Source organism: Natator depressus, chromosome 1 (genome assembly GCF_965152275.1).
Source record: "Natator depressus isolate rNatDep1 chromosome 1, rNatDep2.hap1, whole genome shotgun sequence".
NCBI lineage: Eukaryota > Metazoa > Chordata > Testudines > Cheloniidae > Natator > Natator depressus.
In genome coordinates, this window is record NC_134234.1 from 212,175,125 (window position 1) to 212,198,451 (window position 23,327).

Below are 23,327 nucleotides of genomic sequence, written 5' to 3' on the forward strand. Positions count from 1 at the left end.
GAGCTTAACAATAGGCGGGAGTGAAGGAGACAAAGTAAAATGAATACAGTGAAAGCTAGACAAAACAGGGCAAATCCTCAGCTGATGTAAGTTACCACAGTCCACAGAAGTCAACGTATCTAGGCAAGGCCAGTGCTCACAGGCTGCGATGGCACTTGTCGTGGCCAGGAACCCAGGTTGAAGGACCCTCCTTGGCAAGACACTTGATGTGGGGGGTTGGTGTGGGTCAGTGTCCTATTTTCTGCTCCCTCCATTAGCAAGTGGTCTTCCATGGCCTCCACAGCAGCTTGGCTACTGACCATGCTTCATGGCAAAATCCAATCTAAGGCTCCCCTATCTCTCTCCCACTCCTAGCCCTACCTTACATCCTCACTGGGAGAAGGAAACTAAAACATTAAACTCTGAGGGGAAGACATCAATCAAATATGCCTTCAGGGGGGCCAGCACATGCCTGAAATGGCCCAGTGAACTACGTATCTTAGGTAGTTATATGGCCCCTTGCACTATTAGAAAGTGCTGTTATGCCACTAAATGAACTGAGACACAGACACACTAGGGATATGTCTACACTGAACACTAAACTCGGTTCCATGGGACTGTGCCGGAACATCCACCCTGCATTGTAAGCCTGGGATTACAATTGGCAGACCTGGGTCTCAGCACTGTGCTAACGCATCCATCCTGCACTACTCTGACCTGGGTTTGCAGCTTGACCTGTGCACTGCACACTGCAAATGGACCCAAGTCACAGCAGGACTCAGGCTCTGACCCACCCCTGAGCAGGGTTTTAGGAGCCAGGTCATGAGTGCTTGCTGTACCCAAGTCCGACTGATTTGCATGTGAACAGAAGGGGGGCTTGGGCCCAAACCTGAGTCAGAGCCTGGGCTTAGTATGCAGTGTAGACATACCCTAAGTGACCTGCCCAAGCTCACACAGGAGGTTAGTGGCACAGCAGGAAATTGAACCCTCATTACCCCACTGCCAGACTAGCACTCTAACTCCTGGACTATCCTTCCTCACACATCTAGGTACCACCTGTACAGTGCCTCAGTGAAAGGGGGATAGGTCAGGGAATTACAGAATTATTAATTTGTGCTGAGGGAAAGAGCTTTGGTCCCAGTCAACAAGTACAGAATTTGGAGAGATGCCCTTACCCTTTGTGCAGATGAGGGAGCTCTGGGTCACCTCCTTTTCGATGCCTTCAGGCTGGTCGGTGGAGGGGAGAGAGGAGACACATACAGAATGTCAGAATGAACATCACAAAAGAAAATGGTCCAATGACAGTAATGAAAAGCCATCCCAGTATCCATACTGTCAAGTAATCAGGGCATTATACCCAGACTCTAGGGGCCAGACACAGCCATGATGTGGCTGCAACTTCAGGGGAGCTCTAGACAATTGGTTCTGGGTCTGTGGAGTCTTTCCCATTCTCCCTCCCTGTATTACACAAGGGGGTGGGGGAAACTTACTGTATTTATCTTCCATCTGCTTCAGTCCTCCCCTCTCTTTACTTCCCCCAACATAACTCAGTAAGGGCTTTGTCACTTGTGAGTAATATAGCTTGATATATAGGGTAGTGGGGTGCAAAGGTTTTATTGGCAGTCCCTGAATGTCCCAGTTTAAGATGACATACAGGATAGTAATATTCCTGCCAGCCAGGGGACAGCTGTCCTAGATGCAGGGCTAGTGATTGAACATGGTGCTGGATGCCCTATAAATACCATTGCTTGCTAGTTAGATAGAGTCAGATGTAGTTTTTGGCTAGGAAATGCTGAGCAGAGCTCTGACAGGCCTGTGAGAGATTCATTTTAACTCTTCTGGTGGATTTGCATTCTGTGGACCATACTTATGCTGGTCCCAGTCTCAGCTCTGCCGAAGTGCAGGATGCAAACATAGTGAATGCATGCACAGGGTATTTTGGTAATGGAGAAGGAGTCCTGTCCTACAAAGTGGCTACATCAGCATGGCCAGTCTGACCCCAGGCTGGCTAATGCAGCAGACAGGACAAACTCTCCAGCACTGCAGTTAGAAGTAGGGAGAGGTTTCAGCGTGGGCTGGCTCACACACTCTGACCTCCATCATGTTCAGCAAACACTCACCCTCCCAACAACTTTCTTGATGGCAGTGGCATCATTCGTAAACTGAACACCCAGCCCTATCCCAGCTGGCTGACACTGGACCCAAGCCTGGTGCGCTTTAGGGCACCTCAGATACTCTGACTTGCTTTCACGCATACTTGCTGTACTCTTCATGGGAGGGAGGGATGTTCAGACACAGAGCCAGAGCTTTCCACTGTACCTCAACCAACAGGGTTCTGATCAGGGTGTCCTTCCACCCTATCTCTGGCTTCCCAGATGTTCTGTTCCCACACTTCCCACCACTCTTCTTGGTCTCAGCAGTAACACTGAACGTCACATCACCTGGAATAACACCCAATAAAGAGAAAAAAGGTACCTCCATTGCCCAGCGTGATGGCTGTTAGCAGATTTCTTCTGGCAATTGACCTCTACATGTGACAAAGCTGCAGTACGGGACTCTGTGGGTCTGCTGGTGTGATGACTGTTTAGTCACCAGTGTTTCACCACCCTCCTAGTGAAAACGTTTTTCCTAATATCCAACCTAAACCTCCCCCACTGCAACTTGAGACCATTACTCCTTGTTCTGTCATCAGCTACCACTGAGAACAGTCTAGATCCATCCTCTTTGGAACCCCCTTTCAGGTAGTTGAAAGCAGCTATCAAATCCCCCTCAGTCTTCTCTTCCGCAGACTAAACAATCCAAGTTCCCTCAGCCTCTCCTCATAAGTCATGTGTTCCAGTCCCCTAATCATCTAGGGAGGTGGTGGAATCTCCTTCCTTAGATATTTTTAAGGTCAGGCTTGACAAAGCCCTGGCTGGGATGATTTAGTTGGGGATTGGTCCTGCTTTGAGCAGGGGATTGGATGATCTCCTGAGGTCCCTTCCAATCCTGATATTCTGTGATTCTATGATCAGCCATGGGGTGATGGAGCTCTGAGCTCTATACATGGAAAGGGCAAGGCAATGCAGCTTTCTGTAGAGCACCTCCCAGGCAAGCGAAGTTGGGGCAATGTAGGTTCAAGCTCTATGGACTCAGGAGATGGACTGGTTAGGGATGGGCTTTTGGTGACACATGAATAGACCAGCATCAGTCACAGGACAGAAAGTTGTGTGGAAACTTACCGAGTTTTTTGGAGATAATGTTCCAGACATAGGTTTTCCTCTCACTGGCGCACACACATCCATCATCTCTCTTTGGGGACAGGAGCTGAGCCTGGTAATCCTGGGAATTGGCCAGCAAAATACCAACCTGAAAGCAGGAGAGAAATACTGATGTGGCGCAGGCTATGTCTGACAAACAGGGTGAGCATTACAGGAACTCCCTTCTGTCTGTCTCCAGTGGGTATCCAATGCCAACACTATGGGGCAGAACCGGGACAGGGGATGCTGTGGTATTGGATGGGCCACTCTTCAGAGGACACCTTAACAGAGCTCCCTTCTGCCTGTCTCTAGTAGCCATCCATAGGGACATGAAATATACCATGGCAGTAAATAACCTAATATACTGACCAGCACCCATGCTCTCACTTGGTACAAAAGGGGCTAATGCCTTCCAGGTGATCTGCATAGGAAACCATTGCCTGGGCTCTTTTTTGCTGCTTTATGGGGTATATTGAAGGCCACCAAGGGTTGTTACTTTTTCTTCCAAACATCTTTCTGATTTCTAGATTTCTATGTTTTGTTGCAGGACTACTAGGAAAACTGGAAAGGGATTATGACATCACAAGAGATGGAAAGGAAAAGGGATTTAAAACTCTGGGGTCTTTTTGTTTGTTAACATCTATTTAACATAGACTCTTAACAATCAGTAAGGAGAAAAGTATTTTTCTGATTATTCAAACACACCTCTTTAATTGAAGTCTAAGAAAGTTCCCACTGTAGTTCTCCAGTTATCCTTTGAGACCTCCACCAAAAAGGAGGATAAAAATGAGACTTGATTTAATATTAAAATCAAGCAGAAAAAAAAAACAGGGGGGAAAAGTCTAGCTTTTTAGATACAATGCAAAAAAGCAAAAAAAAGAGTGTACAAATATTTTTCGCAGGTCCCCTTTAAGCTGTGTGTAAGCTATTGAGGAGTGTGGGTGCACCCCACTGTTATTGGATGGGTTCTGCCTGAGGGTGGTGAGGTAGGCAGAATTCCCCTATGGGTAACTGGAAAGAACACGTTCAAACACGGCTCTTACACCTCCTGTCCTGAAGGGCAGAAAGCTCTGCCTCACGCTGCTGACTGGGGCACAAGAAGTGCAGGCTATTTACCCCAGCCGTCAGAAGTTGTACAGAGCCTCTGCCTAGGCAAATACTCCATGGATACAAGCACTGTGATTCTGATGCTCTCTGTACCCTGCACCCCAGACAGGAGTCAGGATCTGACCAGGCTCAACTCCTCACCTGCAACCCCCTTTGTTTGTACTTTGGGAGGCCCAGGTCCTGCCTGGACTTTCAGCCTCTGTAGCCCCACTAACGTCAACAGAGCTGTAAAGAACCCTGAAGCATGAATGATGCTATGTACACACCCACATTTCTGGTCTTTTCAACTCCCAGTGGAGGTTTGCTTATATCCCACTCCCAGAACACAATTCAGCAAGCTCTGTCTCTGCTCTGTAGTGGCCCAGAAGGATTGGCACAACCAGGCTGATTTGCCGTAGATAGGTCTTAACAAATTTGCCACATTGCTGCTTGTTTTAGCCACGCAGACAGGTGTCCTGGAAATTTAATCAGAGAGAGAAGAAGAGGACATACCTTGATGCACTTGTCCAGGTAGTTGAAGACGTTGGCTCTAAGGAGGAAGTCTTCCCCCCGGATGATGGAGTAGGGCAGGGTCAGGTCAACAAAGAAAGGCTGGAAGGCTGTCAGAGAGGTGGGTGCAGAGATACCAAATCCAGACTCCCTCTCCAAACAGAAGACGCTGGCTTTCCATTCGGTAATGGTGTCAGGGATGGTGAATACAATGTTGGCCTTGCCAGTGGAACTAGAGGGAATGAGGCAGAGTGTGTATGTGGCACTCAGTAGAGACAACAGAGTGAGCACTGCCCATGTTCTGCTTGGAGAATTCCCCTTGTTGTCTGAGTGCTCCAAATTCATCACTCAAATCCTCTGAAGAGAAGCCCCTAGAAAATTCTCCTGCATGCCACTTGCCTGAGGTAACAGAACAATTGGTGGCAGAGCATGGAACAAGACCCTAAGTTCTTGACTCTACCTTAGCAACAAGACACTCCATCCTTTCGCTAGCCAAGTCTGACATGCTGGGGGCATTATTTGGGAACATGAACTGACAGCCTTGAACAATATCACCATGCAGGGATGCGGGGCGTGGGAGAAGGCAGCTATCTATAGGAAGTGTTTCATGCCCTTCCTGTTGCCTTTCAAGGCAATAGTGGGGCCTTTAAAAGAAGATGAGAAGACAGAATAAGCAGTACTCACTCTACTGAAACGAGATCCCAAATCCATGTCTCAGGGAAGAATTTTCGAACAGTCTCAATCATGACTCTGCCTCGAGAATCATCTGCAGAAACAGTCTCTGTTAAGGGAGAATGGGGAACTTGGTCAAACCCAGTCCATTCAGCAAAGGTGCAATGGCAGAGTGGCCTTTGCATATACACTATGGATCAAACTGATGCCACCGTGTTTATCCCCAAAACTGGCAAAGCAGGGGCAATGGCAAGCAAATCACTGTCCCCATCCCCATACCAATGTTTCTCAAACTTGTTCAGGAGAGAAAACCTCTAGGACTAAGCAGGGGATTCAACCGTTGTTCTCTATTGAGCTACAGTTGTGGTGGGGAGTTTTTGAATGTGGCCACCTATATCCCCCAGAACTGGATTGAGACCCACCAGCTCACTTCATCAGGCCACCCAATGGCAAGCTGGGTTAGAGATGGGCGGGAAACAGTTTTCCCATCCCTCAGATATTTTCAAGAGATCAATTTTTTTTTTAAACTTTTTTTTATTAAAGGTCAAAGTTAGAATCACTCTCCTTACAATGTGTATGATAATCAAGTTGGGCCATTTCCAGCACAAATCCAGGGGAGGGGAGGGTGGGGGGGAGAAAACCTGGATTTGTGCTGGAAATGGCCCAACTTGATTATCATACACATTGTAAGGAGAGTGATCACTTTAGATAAGCTATTACCAGCAGGAGAGTGGGGTGGGGGGAGGTATTTTTTCATGCTTTGTGTGTATAAAAAGATCTTCTACACTTTCCACAGTATGCATCCGATGAAGTGAGCTGTAGCTCACGAAAGCTTATGCTCAAATAAATTGGTTAGTCTCTAAGGTGCCACAAGTACTCCTTTTCTTAATGGAAAAACTGGAAGTAAAACCCAGGTGGGACCCTAAACGCCCCTGAATTCACACTCTGCAATTCACACTACTGCAATGATGTTTGTTCAAAATATGTCTTATAAGGTATCACTTGAAAAGTAATAGCACACTGGTCATTTATATCATTGTAAAATGCAGATGTTAAACTTATTTGTGAAATTCTGAATTGAATCTGTATAATGTTACTAGAAGATGTGTAAGAAAACAGCCTAGCCTAGGTAAAGGTGATAAACAGATCTGCCCTAGACCAAGGAATGTGTGTTTACCTCAACTTAAAAATATTAGCCATGAACAAAACTATCAAGCAAACCAGCAGGAGCTGTTTTGATCTTGAATTTGAGAGACGGAGAATTATCATGGCTCCTGCATCCCAGGGAGACACAGGAGACTGAATACACCTTCCTAACTTTGAGAACAGAGACAATTCTTGGAGAATATAAGGGACAGAAAGAGATTTCATATTTATCTTAGACCTAAAAAGACAGGGGAAACCAGCACCTTGTACTTCTATGGAAGGTCCTGACTGAGAGACAACCAACCGAGCTGGACTAAGAGTAGTTGGTGGGTGAAATCATCTTAAACAAAGACCGTGCCTTGTTAGATAAGATTTAGACTTTTAGGTTCATGTTTTCACTATCATTTGTTTGTAGCCATCTCTAAGTTTATTTCTTTTACTTGGCATCACTTAACCCACGTCCAGTTGTTAATAAACTTGTTTTAATTTAAGCCAGCCCCATGCCGTGTCTGAACTGAAGTAATTGTTAACTCCAGCTAATGTGGCAAGCTCTTAGTACTGTCTCTTTAAAAAGGAAGAAACAAACCTTATTATATCTCCGAGTAGTCCAGCAGAGGGCTGGTCACTTCAGAGCACGTGTTTTTGAGGAAATTCGGGACTGGGGATGTGCTGTGGTCACTTGGCTAGTAGTAACCAAGGCTGGTGGATACCAGAGTCTGGCTGTAGTATAACAAGCAGGCTGCTGAACCAGGTTTGCTCAACACACAGACACCCAGTGCATGCTTGTCTGCTAGCTGGAAGCATCCAGACAGGGAAACCACGGCAGCAGAGCACTTTTAGGCACCCAGAGGTACAGGGCAGATCAATGTCTCACTAGTGTCGTTTGCACCCCATAACGTGACGCCAGATCTCCTGACTCTCAGCTCTGTGCCCTAATCCCAGTGCCGTGCTGCCTCTCAGTACAAACTGCTCATACTAGAACCAAGAGCCAGCCGGTCCAACACGTCTGTATTACATCCCCCAAAGTGTCTGCTCTCAGGCTGGATTGGAAGCAGTGGCTTAGAGTTGACAGGCTTCCACTGGCATTACCTGAAACCCTGTACGCTTTGGTTCCACACTGGACTGGGATTTCAGGTAGAGCTGTGTGTATCTGTGACTGCTAACATGCACACAGGCTTGTACGTCCACTCCACACAGTGCCCCTTCTCCCCACAAGCGTTCCTAATCTCACAGATCCATGTAGGAAGAAAACAACCTCATCTTTTTTTCTGCCACCCACTATTACCTGACAATTTGGCAGTAGTCATAGGTGTGGACAAACTTCCACCAAAGCCAGGACGGCCGAGGAAATCAGGGCGTGGTCTGACACTTCCACACACCACGGGCTGCCGCAGCCGAGAGTTGGTAAAAACCTTCATGCCCATCTCCTTCAAAATCAAAATGAAAAGTACATCAACCACCTCTGCTTCCTAGTACAGCTTTATTCCACTCTGCCCTCCTTTCCCATCCACAGCCTTCTAGTTACAAGAGAGTGGATAATACCACAAGTGAACAGTGCCCATCTAAACTCCAGGCTCTTCTTAGTGGCACTATTTCTCCCACTGCCCCATCCTAGGGCCAGCTTCTCTCTCTTCTCCCCTGTGGGTCTCTATGGCATTTTCTGTGCCAATGTCAATGGGAGTTCCACACATGTTAGAGTTGCAGAATATGCCAAAGGAATTCATTCAGAGTGTGCACTACAAACACACAACACTCAGGACAGAGGAATTTGGTGCTGAATCTCTAATGTACGACAGCGATACCTGCTGTACAGTCAGGAACTACATTAATGGAGCTCTGAAAGGGGCCTCACTTCAGCATCCAGAGATGCAAGAGATCTATCACGGCCCATCTAGCCCTTTACCTGAGGGCCAGTGTACGACTCTTCCTTACTGTATATTAGGAAATCCAACTGGGTTTCAATCACTTCCCTTGGGAGACCTGTCCACTGCCTCTCAGATAAAAAAAAAAAAACCGGAGTCTACAGCTAGAAAATAAATTGAGCCATCTCATCTCACCCCTCTGTTACTGGAGGACATGTTGTGAGGCTCAGCTGCTCCAAGGGGAGGCTGGATATATGACAGCAGGAAATAAGATTGCACCACAGTGCAGGATTGACTCTGGCCCTATCCCCCGCCCCAGACTACAGACTTCATAATAGAGCTGGGGGCAAAACCTTTCAAGGTTTCAAAATTCTTCCCATTCCACAATGGGACAAAATTAACATTTCAAAGGTTTTTTGTGTGAAAAAAAAAAAAACGAGAGAGAGAAAGAACTCCATTCCAGAATCCCCAACAGCTTAGGGGTTAGCGTCCTCCCCTGGGATGTGGGAAACCTGGGCTTGAGTCAGGGCTCTGAATCAGTGTCAGTCTCTCTCTCTCTCTTTCTGGTGCAATGAATATTTAAATCACTTAGACTAAGTGAAACAGCTTCAACAGGAGAAACTCTTCCTATAAATGGCCAACAGCCTCGTGGTTGGAGCACTCAGTGGGTATATGCAGACGTAGGTTCCAGACCCTCCTCTGAATCAGGCAGAACATGGACTTCAAGGTGCATCTTCTACACTTCCGATGGGCGCTGTAACCACTGGACTATTGGCTACTCTGAGGTGGGCCTCTTTCTGGTTTTGACCAGAAATTCCATCCTGGACCTGATAAATCTTACTGACAACAGTTTTGTCAAAACCAACCCTTTCCACTGAAAAGTTTCAGTTTTACAAATTGGCATTTTCTAATGAAAAAGAGTTTCATCGAAAAATTCCTGACCAGCTCTACTTCAGCACTCAAACTGCTTTGCCTACCAATAAGACTAAGTGCAGGAGGACATGTCAGCAGAAGAAGTTATATACCCAACACCAGGTGCCAGCTGCATTTCATGATTTGCAAGGGAGAAAACCAGGGAGGGCACTTAAATTTCACCTTCATCACCCCTTCCCTGCTCTCCTCTTCCATTGCTAACCAGGTGACAGTTCATTGTGGGCTAATTTAAAGAAATTCCAGCATGCTTGCCTTGAAATATTGATAGACATCTGGGGCGAAGTCAGACGACACAGGAATGTAATACAAGCCATTGTGAAAGATGTTGTCAGCCGGGACACATGGCTCTTTGCTGTCATCTTCCAGGTTCAGCCCGTTGAAGTAATAACCATATAACTCTTGCAAGGGAAGTAGGTTGTACACCTGTGAGAGGGGAAACAAACACAGACCCTGTATGTGGGGAGAGATCTGTACAGGGACATGCACCAGGTAATGGCTGCTGCTAGGGGTGGGATACCAGTCTGGGTCTCTCATCCTTTGCCTCATCCTCTCCTGAACTCTTCAGTATACCTTGCTCTGTTGTGATGTGTGGTGTCCAGGAAGGAGCACAGGCCCCCAGGCAATATTGGCCTGTATTAGGACTGTCACACTGCTGGCTCATGATCCTCCATTGCAGCCTCCAGAAAGTTTCTTTGTTAACTCTTAGAGCACTGCCTAATCCTAACACATTACACACCTTCCTACCTGGGTGGTTCCTAAAGTTCAGAAGGGGGTGATTAATAGTTGTTGTGGCAAGAGGGTTCCTGATGGTGGGGAGGCTGAGACTCTTGCCTAGAGCAAGCCTTGATTGGCTCTTACTTTCTCCCTGCTACTGGGAGCCTCGCTCCTGCCCATAGTGCAGTGTTCTTCACTGCAAGGCCCGTGAGCCAGTGGTGGCTCCCATCAACACTAAGTGCGGCTCACTAAGTTCCCTCTAAGCTGTGCGGCCACAATGCAGGCTATAAATAGCCATGCAGCAGCTCTAAAGGGCTACACAGCAGGGACATGGAGAGGAGAGAGGTAGGGGGTGGGCAGAAACTGGGGAGGGGAGCAAGTTGAGGCTTGCAGGCCTTCTGTGGGCCTCTCCCCTGGCCCTGGAGCTCATTGCTGCCAGAGGTGAGTGAGAGGCCCCTTCCCCCAGAGCCCCATGCTGCCTGCTGGCACAGGGGAGAGAGGGCTCCTTCCCCCAGAACTCCATTCTGCCTGCTGACAGGGAGAGAGAGAGATCCCTTCCCCCAGAGCTAGCTGCTGCCGGCAGGGGGGGAGGGCTGAGGGGAGGGGGCCTTTGGCCCCAGCACCGGGGCAACCTGCCTGCACCCCAAACTCCTCAGCCCTGGCCCCACCTGCACCTCCAGCCAAAGCCCTCACCCCCCGCCCCTACATCCCAACACTCTGCCCCAGCCCTGAGCCCCTTCCCACACCCCAAAACCCTCTGCCCCAGCCCCTCCCCAGAGCCCGCACCTCCAGCCCAAGAGGTGAAAAGAAAACAGAGGAACAAATTGACCAATGAACATTTGGACTGCCTTACTAGGATTGCGATGACAGATTACAGATACTGCATGAACAAAGTCAAGGAGGAACAGGCATGCTTTCGCTCATTCCATTTTTAAAGTAAGTTTTGCATTATTTTGCTCTTAAAAAGTTTACTCATATAGGTGCCTTTTTAATTCCATATATTTTCCTGCTTATTATTTTATAAAAGGAGTATCGTTTTATTGCACAAGTAGACTTTGTTTCAGTTACACGAGTGGCTCTGTAACATTACATCATTAAGGAGTACTAAGCAATCTGTTAATTTAGTAGTTGATGTACCTCTCACACTGAAGGTTTTTTGCCAAAGTGGCCCCACTTCAACAATAGTGAAGATCACTGCCATAGCGTGATCTGCCTCCACCTTCTGCTGCTCAGGCTGCAGCTTAGCAGGAGGGAGGGGACATGCACTGGGAGGGCAGGAAGAGGCAGAGACAATCTGACGTAGAATTGTAGAATCATAGAAATGTTGGGCTGGAACAGACCTCAGGAGGTCATCTAGTCCATTTCTTGTGCTGGGGCAGGGCCAAGTAAATCTAGACCATCCCTGGCAGGTGTTTGTTCAACTTGTTCTTAAAAACTTCCAGTAATGGGGATTCCACAACCTCCCTTGGAAGCCTGTTCCAGAGCTTAACTCCCCTTATTGTTAGATTTTTTTTTTCTTAATATCTAACCTAAGTCTCCCTTGCTGCATGTTGAGACCATTACTTCTTGGCTTACCTTCACTGGACATGGAGAACAATTGATCCTCATCCTCTTTATAACAGTCCCCTTAACATATCAGAAGACTGTTGTCAGGTCCCCTCTTAGTCTTCTTTTCTCAACACTAAACATGCCCAGTTTATTTAACCTTTCCTCATCAGTCAGGTTTTCTAAACCTTGTATCATTGTTTTCCCTCTCCAGATTTGGACACAGTATTCCAGCTGAGGACTCACAATTGCTGAGTAGAGCGAGACATTTACCTCCTGTATCTTGCATACAAAACTCCTGTTAATACACCTCAGAATGATATTAGCCTTTTTCGCAGCTACATGACAGTGTTGACTGATACTCAATTTGCGATCAGAGATAACCTCCAGATCCTTTTCAGCAGTACGACCACCTAGCCGGTTGTTCCCCATTTTGTAGTTGTGCATTTGATATTTCCTTCCTAACTGAAGTGCTTTGTACTTGTCTTTATTGAATTTCAGCTTCCTGATTTCAAGCCACTTCTCTAATTTGTCAATATTGTTTTGAATTCTAATCCTGTCCTCCAAAGTGCTTGCAACCTCTCCCAGTTTGGTGTCATCCGCAAATTTTATAAGCTTAAAAACACTCCATTATCCAAGTCATTAATGAAAATATTGACTAATACTTGACCCAGGGATAACCTCTGTGGGACCCCTCTGCATACCCCCTCCCAGTTTGACAGCAAATCGTTGATAACTAATCCTTTAGATGTCTTTCAAACCAGTTGTACACTCACTTTATAGTAATTTCATTTAGATCACATTTCCCTAGTTTGCTTATAAGAATGTCATGTAGGACTTGTCAAAAATTTTGGTAAAAGTAAGCTATATCACATCTACTGCTTCCCCCCCATCCAGTAGGCCAGGGACCTTGTCAAAGTAGTAAATTAGGTTGATTTGGTTGATTTGTTCTTAGCAAATCCATGCTGGCTATTCCTTATAAACCTATCATCCTCTAGATGGTTACAAACCGATTGTTTAATAATTTGTTCCAGTATCTTTCCAAGTATCAAAGTATAATTTCCCAGGTCCTCTTTGTTCCCCTTTGTAAAGATAAGTACTATATTTGCCTTTCTCCAGTCCTCTGGGTCCTTCTCTGTCCTCCATGAGTTCTCAAAGATAATTGCTAATGGTTCTAAGATTGTTTCAGTTAGTTTCTTCAATACCCTAGGATGAATTTCATCAGGCCCTGCCATCTTGAAAATAACTTACTTAAATATTCTTTAATATGTTTCCCAGAGTGGCCGGTGGAGGAGGGAGGGAGCAGGAGGCTCTGCCCACGAGGGGATGGTGTGGTCTTTTGCCTCTTATAGAGTGTTTTTATAGGGGAGAGAAATAAGGGATCAAACCACAGAACTAGGAAAGACCAGGCATGGGGATGAAGGCAGCAGAGCTGCAGGGGATGGGAGAAGAGTGAGGAGAGATAGGAGCTAAGTGAATTTGAAAGGAAGCAGCACATTAGCCTGGACAGTGCTGGGTAGAGGACTTGAGGACTTACAGTCTCAGCAGACAGCTCTCGCTCAGGCCTCAGGAGGAGCACGCTCTCATCCACAGCCCGGAGGGCGCAGTGGGAGTTGGCTGAAGCTTCAAGGTGGAGGCTGACATTAGAGGCTGGGAGCCCCTGCTTCTTGGAGAACTGCAGCCGGACCTGGAATTGAGCAGAGTTGTCAGATGGGTTAAATCCTGCCCCTCAAGGGACTGCTGTGTGTGAGTATAGGTCCTGTGGCAAGATGGATGGGCCTCTACCCATTGCTACAACCTCATTCTTCTCCCTGCAGGATGAAGGCCTCCTCATCAGACAGAATCTCCTAGGAGTCCCTGTCCCAGGGCCAGATGTGACCATGAAGGCCCTGCAAAGGCTCCTGTGTGTTCTTCTCTACATCTCTGGCAATCCACACAGTGCCTGCCATCCAGCGTATCCCAACTCGTACCTCTTGCCACTTTCTTTTTTTAAAAAATGTCTTCAGGACAAGAGCCCTGGAAAGCCAGAGTAGTTAGAGGAATAATGTAAACACACCTTTGCCTCCCCTAATGTAAGCACTTACTGTTCTATATTCACAAAAAGAAAAAGGAGTACTTGTGGCACCTTAGAGACTAATAAATTTATTTGAGCATAAGCTTTCGTGAGCTACAGATCACTTCATTGGATGCATTCAGTGGAAAATACAGAGGGACGTATACATACAGAACATGAAACAATGGGTGTTACCATACACACTGTAACGAGAGTGATCACTTAAGGTGAGATATTACCAGCAGTTACAGTGCTGTATGATAACACCCATTGTTTCATGTTCTCTATGTATATAAATGTCCCCACTGTATTTTCCACTGCATGCATCCGATGAAGTGAGCTGTAGCTCATGAAAGCTTATGCTCAAATAAATTGGTCAGTCTCTAAGGTGCCACAAGTCCTCCTTTTCTTTTTGCGAATACAGACTAACACGGCTGCTACTCTGAAACCTGTTCTATATTGTATTCCCATGGGATTTATTTATGTATCTGCAATAAACACCTTGTGTCTGCTGCGAACAAACCACGGCTTTATTTTTTTCCTCCAAGAATAGACATACCCAGCTTCAGTTTATGGACTTTGGGTAATGTAGTCCAGCAGGACATTTCCTGTATTAAATCACACTATAATTAGAATTGCAAACAAAATCTTATTAGCCAAATTGTTCTCTCATTTATACTGGGATGAATTAAGTGTAACTCACATCAGAAGCAATGTAAGATAAAACACAATTTGGCCCTAATGTGTAAATATCACTGCACTACACTTTCCTTTAAACTGAAATTCTGAAAAAACAAAAAACAAAAAACCCACAGATGAGCTGTGAAAGTTTATAACATCCAAACTGATCTATAATTAGAATTATCACAGCCATTTTAACACTCTACTCCCCAATAAATTCCCAGGTGATGTAAATATCTCTCTCTCTCTCTCTCTCTCTCAGCTGAGGGAATCACTGATTTTTTTGGTTTGGTGGCTGAACCGAACAATGAAAAAAATTAATTAGTTTTCAACAAAAACAGATTTGTTTTTTCCCCTCACTGAAACAAACAAAAAAAACAAAAACAAAAACAAAAACAGAGGGAGTCAAATGAAATGTTTTGAATGTCAACTCAAAACATTTCCGAATGAATCTAATTAAAAACATACGTACCATTTTGATGCTTCCGAAATTTTTGTTTCTAGTCAAAAAACTATTCACCAAATTCAACCTGAATTCACAAATAACGTCAGTGCTCTGAAAAATGCATTTTTTTTGGCAAATGTACTATTTGCTGAAAAATATTCACCCAGCTATAATTACATAGAAATATATCATGGCATTAAAATATACTGAGTACCTTGGGATTTATCCAACAGAGTAACACATGTTCCCTACCTTGAAGAATTGACTATTGGATAAACAAGACATGGGGTAAGAGTTGAGGACAGAGAAATGCCGATCAGTTTAGGAAGGATTCCTTGAAGAAGTGAATTTTAAGAAGGAATGGCCACTTGGGGGGGGGGCAGGAAATGAGAGCCAGGTGTAAGCAGGGTGGGGCAGTATAGCAAAGGTATGAGGCTGAGAGGAAAAGGAGATGAATGGCACAGTAAGAGAAGACCAGAAACAGCACAGGGAATGAGGGGGGTAAGACTGGAGCAGAGATTTTGGGGGGGGGGGGGAGAAATAAAGGTCTCCTGTAGGAGAAAAAAATATACAGTCATAGAAACATCTTACATTCACTCACCTTGTTCTTGAAGCACTTCTCAATCTGGAATCTGGTACTGTCGGCCACTAACTCCCTGGCAGGGTGCACGGTGTAGACCAGCATCCGAGCAGCAGGAGCCAGCTTCTCACTGACAGTGAGTGGGATGGAGAAAGTACCTTTTAGAGATGCTGGGAGAAAGGGACAAGTCAAAAGAAAAATCACAGAGAACTGTTCTAGAAGCTGCCATCCTAGCTGGCATGTATGTAAAATGGTAAGGGGGTTGAGATGGTATAGTGAGGAAGTACTGTGGAGATGGACTGATGTGGTGGTGGGTTTGGATTCAGATCCAGATTCCACCAAAGTTAAAATTAGAGTTTGAAGGCATATCCAAAATCCAGTCAGATTCCAGATCAGAATTCAGATCCAACATCCCAATGGCAGACATCTCACAAGATATGTGCTATTTCCTTATTCCCTTAGCCACACTCTGCATCCCTTTGGGAAATCCATTTGCTCCAGTTTTCTTCTGGGAGGACCTCCAGAGGCCATTACCTCCCCAGGGCTGACATAGGCTGCTTTCTCCTACTGCCTCTGTGGAGAGTTTGATGGGTTGGGCAGCCATCCTTAATTCAACAGGGGTCTTCTAGGTGGTGATTACCAGACTGACTGCACCACACACACACGGGGAGAGGTGCTGTGCTAGTCCTGCCTGCTGCACAGATCCCAGAAGCTCTGCCTCGTTCCCTAATTCTCATTATCTTTGCATCAAAAACCATACTTACCACCACTGGTGTTGACTTGCTGTTTGCCACTGAGGACAATCTTGCCCTTCACCATCACCTGTGCACAGAAAGACACCATGAGATGGGAGACAGGAGGGAAGGGGGGCGGGGGAACAACCCAGTCAGATAACAGGACGTTTGCAATTAGGATTGTTTTAACTCTTTGGCTCAATATGAAATCAGGTATAGCATGTCCAAGGGTAGATAGGTCAGATTCCCCACACACAGACACCGTCCTGCCAAACCACCCCAGTCCTGTCCCTACTTTTGTAGTCCTGTTTGCCAGGTTGTGCAGCAATGTGAATCAAGGAAGAGTTCAGCCTGGAAAGCATCTCTGCTATCCATAACCCAGTAGATCAATCACTTGAGATATCGGTACTTGGGGTTTTGCTGGGCCAATCCCAGACTGAGTACTTTTACGGGCGCAGAGAGGCCACCTGACACTTACCACATAGTAGAATTTCACACTAGTGATCTTCCCATACCCGTTTTTGTTCAGGACATAGTACACTGTGATTGACCTCTGCTGGCCACAGCTCAGCTCCCCCGGCTCCAACTTGATTTTCACAAAGCTGTTAGTCCGGGAGTAGAAGCGCTGGACAGAGTAATAGGCCTCAGGATAGTAGGGTACCAACCAACCAACAGCGTTGCAGTTGTCGTTGGTTTTATATATTGCCTGACAAGAAAAGGGGAAGGGGAGAAAAGAACAAACGGATGTTTCACTGGGGAGGCAGTGGAAACAGAAAGTCACGGCCACAAATAAGAGACTGAAATTCACAAGCCATTGATAAGGCATTTTATCTATAGCTAACTGCCCAGGTAGTGTAAGTGACAGCAGACCATCTCTAGCAACCTGGAGAGAGGTGACAGAAAAAGCAGAGATGTGCCAAAAGGAAAACAAACCTGTGAAAGTCACAATCATTTTGTAGACAAGGTACAAAGAAAAAGAAAAAAAAAGAAAAAGGTAAAAAAGTCTAAAATCAAATCAATCAATTCCCTTTTTTCTTCCCATCCCAACAGTTTGCCTCACGGCTCCTGGCCAGCATGTCCTCTCTTACCAAAGTCAGCTAATGCTTGAGATATTGCAGAGCACACAAAAGCTGCTGTATTTACTTTTAAATATCTCAGTTATTGCAATGATAATAACTCACTGCTTTAGAAGGTGCTTTGTGATCATTGGGGCATGAAAGGAGCCAGAGAAAGCACAGTCCATCACCAGAATACAATCTTCATCCCATCCCAACTGTTGGAGATTGGTCCTGCTTTTAACAGGGGGTTGGACTAGATGACCTCCTGAGGTCCCTTCCTACCTGATATTCTATGATCCTCTTTGGACACGGGTTCTAGCCAACTGGTGAAGAGTAGCACGCCCTCTCCCCAACACAGCGCCTCTCATGGGAATACAACCCTTCCCCACTAGCTCTTCAGGTACTTACCCTCAGGCTAAACTGAGGATTGAACATTTCAGAAGTGTCAATTGAAAACTGAACAGTGCCATTCCCATCCGTGGTGTAGTTGCCCACATTCTTTTCATTGAGGAACAGCTGGACAACCTCATTTGCGATGGGTGAGTCATCCTCATTTACCAGTTTGACCTAAAGGAAAATGGAATGTCATGGTCTCAGAGAGGTAGAAGACCAATGTTCAGTTCCTAATCCATTTGAATATGGACATGTATGTTTTGCCTGTGTTTGTTTTCCATCCCATACAACCCTACCCCCAGAAACAAATATCCAAGTGGCCCTACTGCACCCTCCACCTGAATGTTCTTCTGTGCCCCCCTAAGGCAGTGCACCCCATAGTTTGGGGACCACTGTCCTAGGCTATAATAAAAGCCACCCAGGGAGCCTGGGCAGCTGTGGGGAGCCCCAGACCCTCTACCTGCCCTGGGTTGGGGACCACAGTACCCAAGAACAGCCCCTGTCCCAGGCTCCCCACTGCAGTGCAGGCTCTGTGGGCAGCTCTTACCATGGCCTGGCCTATGGCAGGCCAGGGGGTGGAGCCTTGGGAGAAGGGGAGGAGCGGGGCCCCATGGCACGGGGGTATGTGGGGGGTCCCCCAAATGTTCTTTTTGCCCAGGGCCCCCCCAATATATCTTAATCCGGCTCTGGCTATGGGGAGACTTTGGGGCTGTCTACCACTCACCACCCTCACAGTACATTCTGCCCAGTACACACAGCTCCAGGGGGGCCTAGGAGCAAGGGCCAGAGAGCAAAGTGAAGACCAAATGCTGCCCTGCAAGGATGGGGAGTGGCAGGGCTCCCAGCTCAGGAAGAGATGACCCCCAACATCCCAGCAGCTGGAAGCTGCCTCCCGCCATCAGTTCTGCTCCCTGCTTGGGGCAAGCTCTGCAAGCAGCAAGGAGGAACTGGAGCAGGAAGGGGGAGCACACTCGGACAGGTAGTAATAGCACTTCCAGCAGCCACGCTGGCTGCCTGCAGTGCTGCTCCTCTGCCGCCTGGAACTCTGGGATACATCTGGAGGACTTCCAGAATCTGAGTCAAGCAGGGGCTGCGTGCCCACAGGAAAGCAATAGGGCTCAGACCTGAGGTCCCAGCTTAACATGGGCTCGGACCATCCAGCCCTGCAGGTTCCTGTGACCATGAGTCTGAGCCCTAGGTTGGGCAAACGTTGCTCTGCAGTCATATACTGACCCTGTGCCAGTGAAAAAAATTTTAAAAAAGAGAAAATAATTATTTTTCCCCAATAGTATCTTACTTTATTCCCCACTTCCTTCTTCTAGCTGAAGAAAACAGAATTGTAAAGATGGGGCATTTTCCCCACCAGAACAAAATGAACAATTGAGATGAAAAATTGCTAAGTGAAGTTTTTTTTGTCCAAAATAAATAAATACATAAATAAATAAATGCATGCATTTTTTGGTGAATTAAAACAAAACCTGTTGTTTTCCAACATTAAAAAAATAAAAATAAAAAGGCTTCAATTAGCTCCAGTTAACTGGCCATAGCCAAGCCTGTGGGGTGGGGGGAACTTAAATCACATTGATCATGCAGTTAAAATCATGGTTAGTTATCCTTTTTTTAAACACAAAACATTTCCCCTCAACATAGACAAGACGTCAGAACAAAGGCAGTAAACTCATGGGTAATCAGAGGTCCCTATCGACTAGCTGAAGAACTGAGTTGTAGCCAAGGATGGACAAATGTTGTTTAAGAAAATAATTCTTTTGTTCTAAACAGTGCAGTCTAAATAGAAAGAGTGAAGCTTTGGGGAAGAAAACCTCCTTTGGTGAAAGACTTTTGGTCACATTGCTGGACCCCAATACGCAACTCCCCTACCTCACAGACCCCTTCTATCACCCAGGATACAGTAGTTTGTCCTAGAGGGTCCCTCGCTACTGGCCTACCTGTCCAAAGTAAGGAATTCCCCTTTTGTAGGATTGATCCATGTTCTCAAACCGCACACTGCCCAGCACCTGGGTTATGGAAATGTAGGCAGAGCCTGTAAGCTGCACACCTGCAAGACAGGCCCAGGGTGAAGATGAGACATTAATTAGTCTTGAATTTAACATGGTTTAAATAGAGACAAATGAACCAGCTAAGTGTGTGCCTTGGAGATAGTTTGCCACTGTATTTATAAAATGGATTTTCTCTGGGAATTGAACCTTGTGCTGGGCATCCAAAGCTTTGACCCACAGAACAGTCTCTCTCTCCCCAACACCTTTTTCCATCACTGTACCCCAGTCTCTGACTGATTGGAAGGTGTTACCTGTTCCTTTCTCTGTCACGACTGCTTTCACATCAAGGTTCATCTGGTACCCCGAGCGATTAAGCTCAAAGATCTTGGAGCTGAAGACCTGGGAGACGCAGCCATCCTTTCCCAACTGAGAAGGGAAGGAAACAGTCAGTGAGCAGGGAAAGAGCCCAGTTCTGTGCAGGATCAGGAGAACTGGAGATCCTCTTGCCAAAGGGGGCAAAGAGGGTGCTGGCTTACTCCCTTGAGCAAAGATAACAGTAGAGTATTCATACAAAAGACCATTATGACATACTTGTGCCTGGCTTAGCTGGTAGGTCTCTTGGTCAGCAGAAGCTGGGAACAGATTCCTCACTAAGACTTGGTCACATATCCATTGCTGACTCTCTGGGGCTATGCCCAATGCCAGGAAACACTGCACTGTTAGAGTCTGCCCTCTAGACTTTAAACAAACTCCCTGCCATTCTGCCCTGTATTGAGGAAGGCAGTGCGCGTTAACACTGCAGGACAGCAAAGCAGGGTGGCAGACCGTGCTGTGTTAAAGGTCCTGTCTTTTCAGGGAGAGGTTGAGAGCAGCTCTCACTCTTCCTGAAGGGAAGGAATCTTATGGTACTTTTCCAAGAGCTGGAGAGAACCCAGTGTCTTGGTCAACATCCCTTGTCCTCATGAGACGGATTCTAATACTGCATGGAAGCTATTATTGAATGTTTAACTGGTGCACACAACCATCCCCAATATTATTTCGATGAAGGATATTTCCTCTCTGATTCTGGAAGTACCTTTATCTAGGTTATGGCTAGTTCCTATGGTGCCTGGAGCCCTATAGATATTGGCACTTTAGATTAGATAGATATTTAGCCAGGAACTTCCATGTACCAAGGACCCCCATCAGCCCCAAATATATTGGGGAAATGCTCTGTGATTCTACCCCAAAGCTATCTGCCCACCCAAAGGACCCACACCCCTCTCACAATATAGGGGAAAAGGGTCAAAACTAGTTAAAATGCAATTTATGTTCAAAGATAAAGAGGGGATTGGGGAGAGGAGGCAAAGATAATAATATAAAGATCATCTCTGGTGCTTTTTTCCATAGATCTCAAAGCAGCTTACAAAGGAGACCAGTATCATTATCCCCACCTTATGGATGGGGAAACTGAGGCATAGAGATGTGAAGTGACTTGCCCAAGGTCACCCAGCCAGCCAGTGGCAGAGCAGGGATGAGAACCCAGGTCTCCTGAGTCTCAGTCCTGTGCGCCCTGCATTAGAAGGGAGGAATGAAGGGGAGAAAGGAGAGAAGAAAAGGAGAGGGAGGCATGAAGGAAGACAGAAGGATGGGAATCTTTTCTAAATAGCTGTTGTGCATCATACGTCTTTGGTAACAGACTGACAAAGTGGGTCTCTCTTGCAGTTCCCATACAAACTGAAATCCCTGCACACACTGAGTTGGACTCTCCCCTCGACAGGTTGGCCATAGGTGTACCTAGTGGAGGAGAAAACACAACAGTGAATTGGGGATTTTGGGGTTTGCTGGTCATTCCAAAAGAAAGGGGTGGGGGGCAGAAATCTGCATTTGGTAGAACGGACAATGAAAATTTTCACTTTTTTTCTGGCAATTAAAAAGTCAACAAAAATTGTTTCAATTTCAAGAATTTACTAACATTTTAAAAAAATAAAAAGGAAATTTCTAAACAAAACATTGTTTTGAATAAAAAATAGAAACGTTTCATTTCCAAAGTGTCAAAAAAAGTTTTAATTTTTTCATATCTTTGAGTGAAGTGGGGGGGGGGGAGAGTTTGGGTCCATTTGAAACAATTCTGCAAAACTGACATGAATTCACAAAATGTTTTGGTGTCTTTGAATTGGCATGTTTTACTAGGAAAAAGTTCAGACGGAGATATTTTGCCAGGCTCTACCCAGCCAGGACCACAACCAGAGCAGGAAAGGAAAATGGCTGGCTGTCAAAGAGCTACTTGCCATTTGACTTGCAGACTCAGCAGCATGTTGCAGAGTGTGGGGGACATGGACTGGGGGTTCAGGATCTTTCTCTGGCCATGCTGATCCAGACCTCTGCCCTATGGGTCTCCCCTAAACTAGTTTAGCATCCCCCACATTAGTAAACATTGTTTTACAGCAGGGGTGGGCAAACTTTTTGGCCCAAGGGCCACATTGGGGTTGTGAAATGGTATGGAGGGCCAGGTAGGGAAGGCTGTGCCTCCTCAAACAGCCTGGCCTCTGCCCCCTATCCGTCCCCTCCCACTTCCTGCCCCCTGAATGCCCCCCTCAGAACCTCCGACTCATCCAACCCACCCTGTTCCTTGTCCCCTGACTGACCCCACCCCCTATCAAACCCACCCTGATCCCTGACCCCTATCCACACCCCCTGACAGGCCCCCCCCAGAATCCCCAACCCATCCAACCTCACCCCCACTCCTTGTCCCCTGACCGCCTCCTCCCAGGACCCCTGTCCCTAACTGCCCCCGCCAGGACCCCACCCCCTATCCAACCACACTGCTCCCTATCCCCCCTTCCCGGGACCCCAAGCCTCCCCCCCGCTCCCTGTCTCCTGATTGCCCCTCCCCCAAACCTCCGCCCCATCCAACCGCCCCCTGTCCCCTGACTGCCCCCTGGGACCTCTTGCCCCTTATTCAAACACTCCCCCTGCCCCCTTACCATGCCGCTTAGAGTGGCAGGACAGGCTTCTTGGAAAGCCTGGGAGGTGGCCAGGCACAAGCTGCGCTTCCGGCCTGGCTACGGGGGAGGGGCTGGGGCTAGCCTCCCTGACCAGGAGCTCAGGGGCTGGGCAGGACAGGCTCGCAGGCCGGATGTGGCCCGTGGGCCATAGTTTGCCCATCTCTGTTTTACAGACACTTGATTCTCTTCTGCAGTGCAGTGCAATTTCCCACAGACCAACTCGAAAGCTCCCTGTGCTCTAATCTATTCCCTAAAACTGCAGAAGATGGGTATACCGTTGTCCAGGCCTTTGGGCCATCCACTCTGAATGCTTTGGTGACAGTTACATCTGTTTTGCCATGGAGACAGGTCTGAGCCAAACCCAGGATCTGAGCAACTCCCTGAGCTTTGGGGAAGTTTAAATGTGATCTTAACCCAATCCCTACTTTTTAAACTTCATATTTTAAAATCATTGCTACCAACATTTGGGGCCCCCAATTTCTCTCTGGGGTGAGTCCACTGATGTCCTGGGATGAAGCTGACCCTCTGAGGCAGAGGAAGGCAAATCAGCTCCCTTTGATGACGGTCGGGCCAGGATTTCACCTTTAGATTTGACGTAATAATCTCCTTGTGTAAGAGTTACTTAGCCCCTTTAAAGGACTGAGCCCAACTGTTCTCAGCTACACTGAATAGAATCAGCTCAGGGACCCACGGCCCACTTGGATGCTGAATCC

The 23,327-nt window shown here is 46.7% G+C and overlaps 1 protein-coding gene across 1 annotated transcript in view; it reads right to left on the reverse strand.

The window, feature by feature from the left end:
• LOC141984878 (ovostatin-like) overlaps positions 1–23,327 on the reverse strand; it is a 52,286-nt gene that overhangs the window by 17,026 nt on the left and 11,933 nt on the right. The window contains exons 8-22 of the mRNA XM_074948363.1: positions 21,292–21,403; positions 19,939–20,053; positions 19,577–19,686; positions 17,646–17,804; positions 16,658–16,885; positions 16,210–16,267; positions 15,467–15,615; positions 13,224–13,373; positions 9,680–9,850; positions 7,918–8,059; positions 5,499–5,595; positions 4,818–5,046; positions 3,201–3,327; positions 2,299–2,420; positions 1,155–1,206 (exon numbers count right to left, since the gene is read on the reverse strand). Of these exons, the coding sequence (XP_074804464.1) occupies positions 1,155–1,206; positions 2,299–2,420; positions 3,201–3,327; positions 4,818–5,046; positions 5,499–5,595; positions 7,918–8,059; positions 9,680–9,850; positions 13,224–13,373; positions 15,467–15,615; positions 16,210–16,267; positions 16,658–16,885; positions 17,646–17,804; positions 19,577–19,686; positions 19,939–20,053; positions 21,292–21,403 (2,021 nt within the window). The remainder of the gene's footprint in view (positions 1–1,154; positions 1,207–2,298; positions 2,421–3,200; positions 3,328–4,817; positions 5,047–5,498; positions 5,596–7,917; positions 8,060–9,679; positions 9,851–13,223; positions 13,374–15,466; positions 15,616–16,209; positions 16,268–16,657; positions 16,886–17,645; positions 17,805–19,576; positions 19,687–19,938; positions 20,054–21,291; positions 21,404–23,327) is intronic.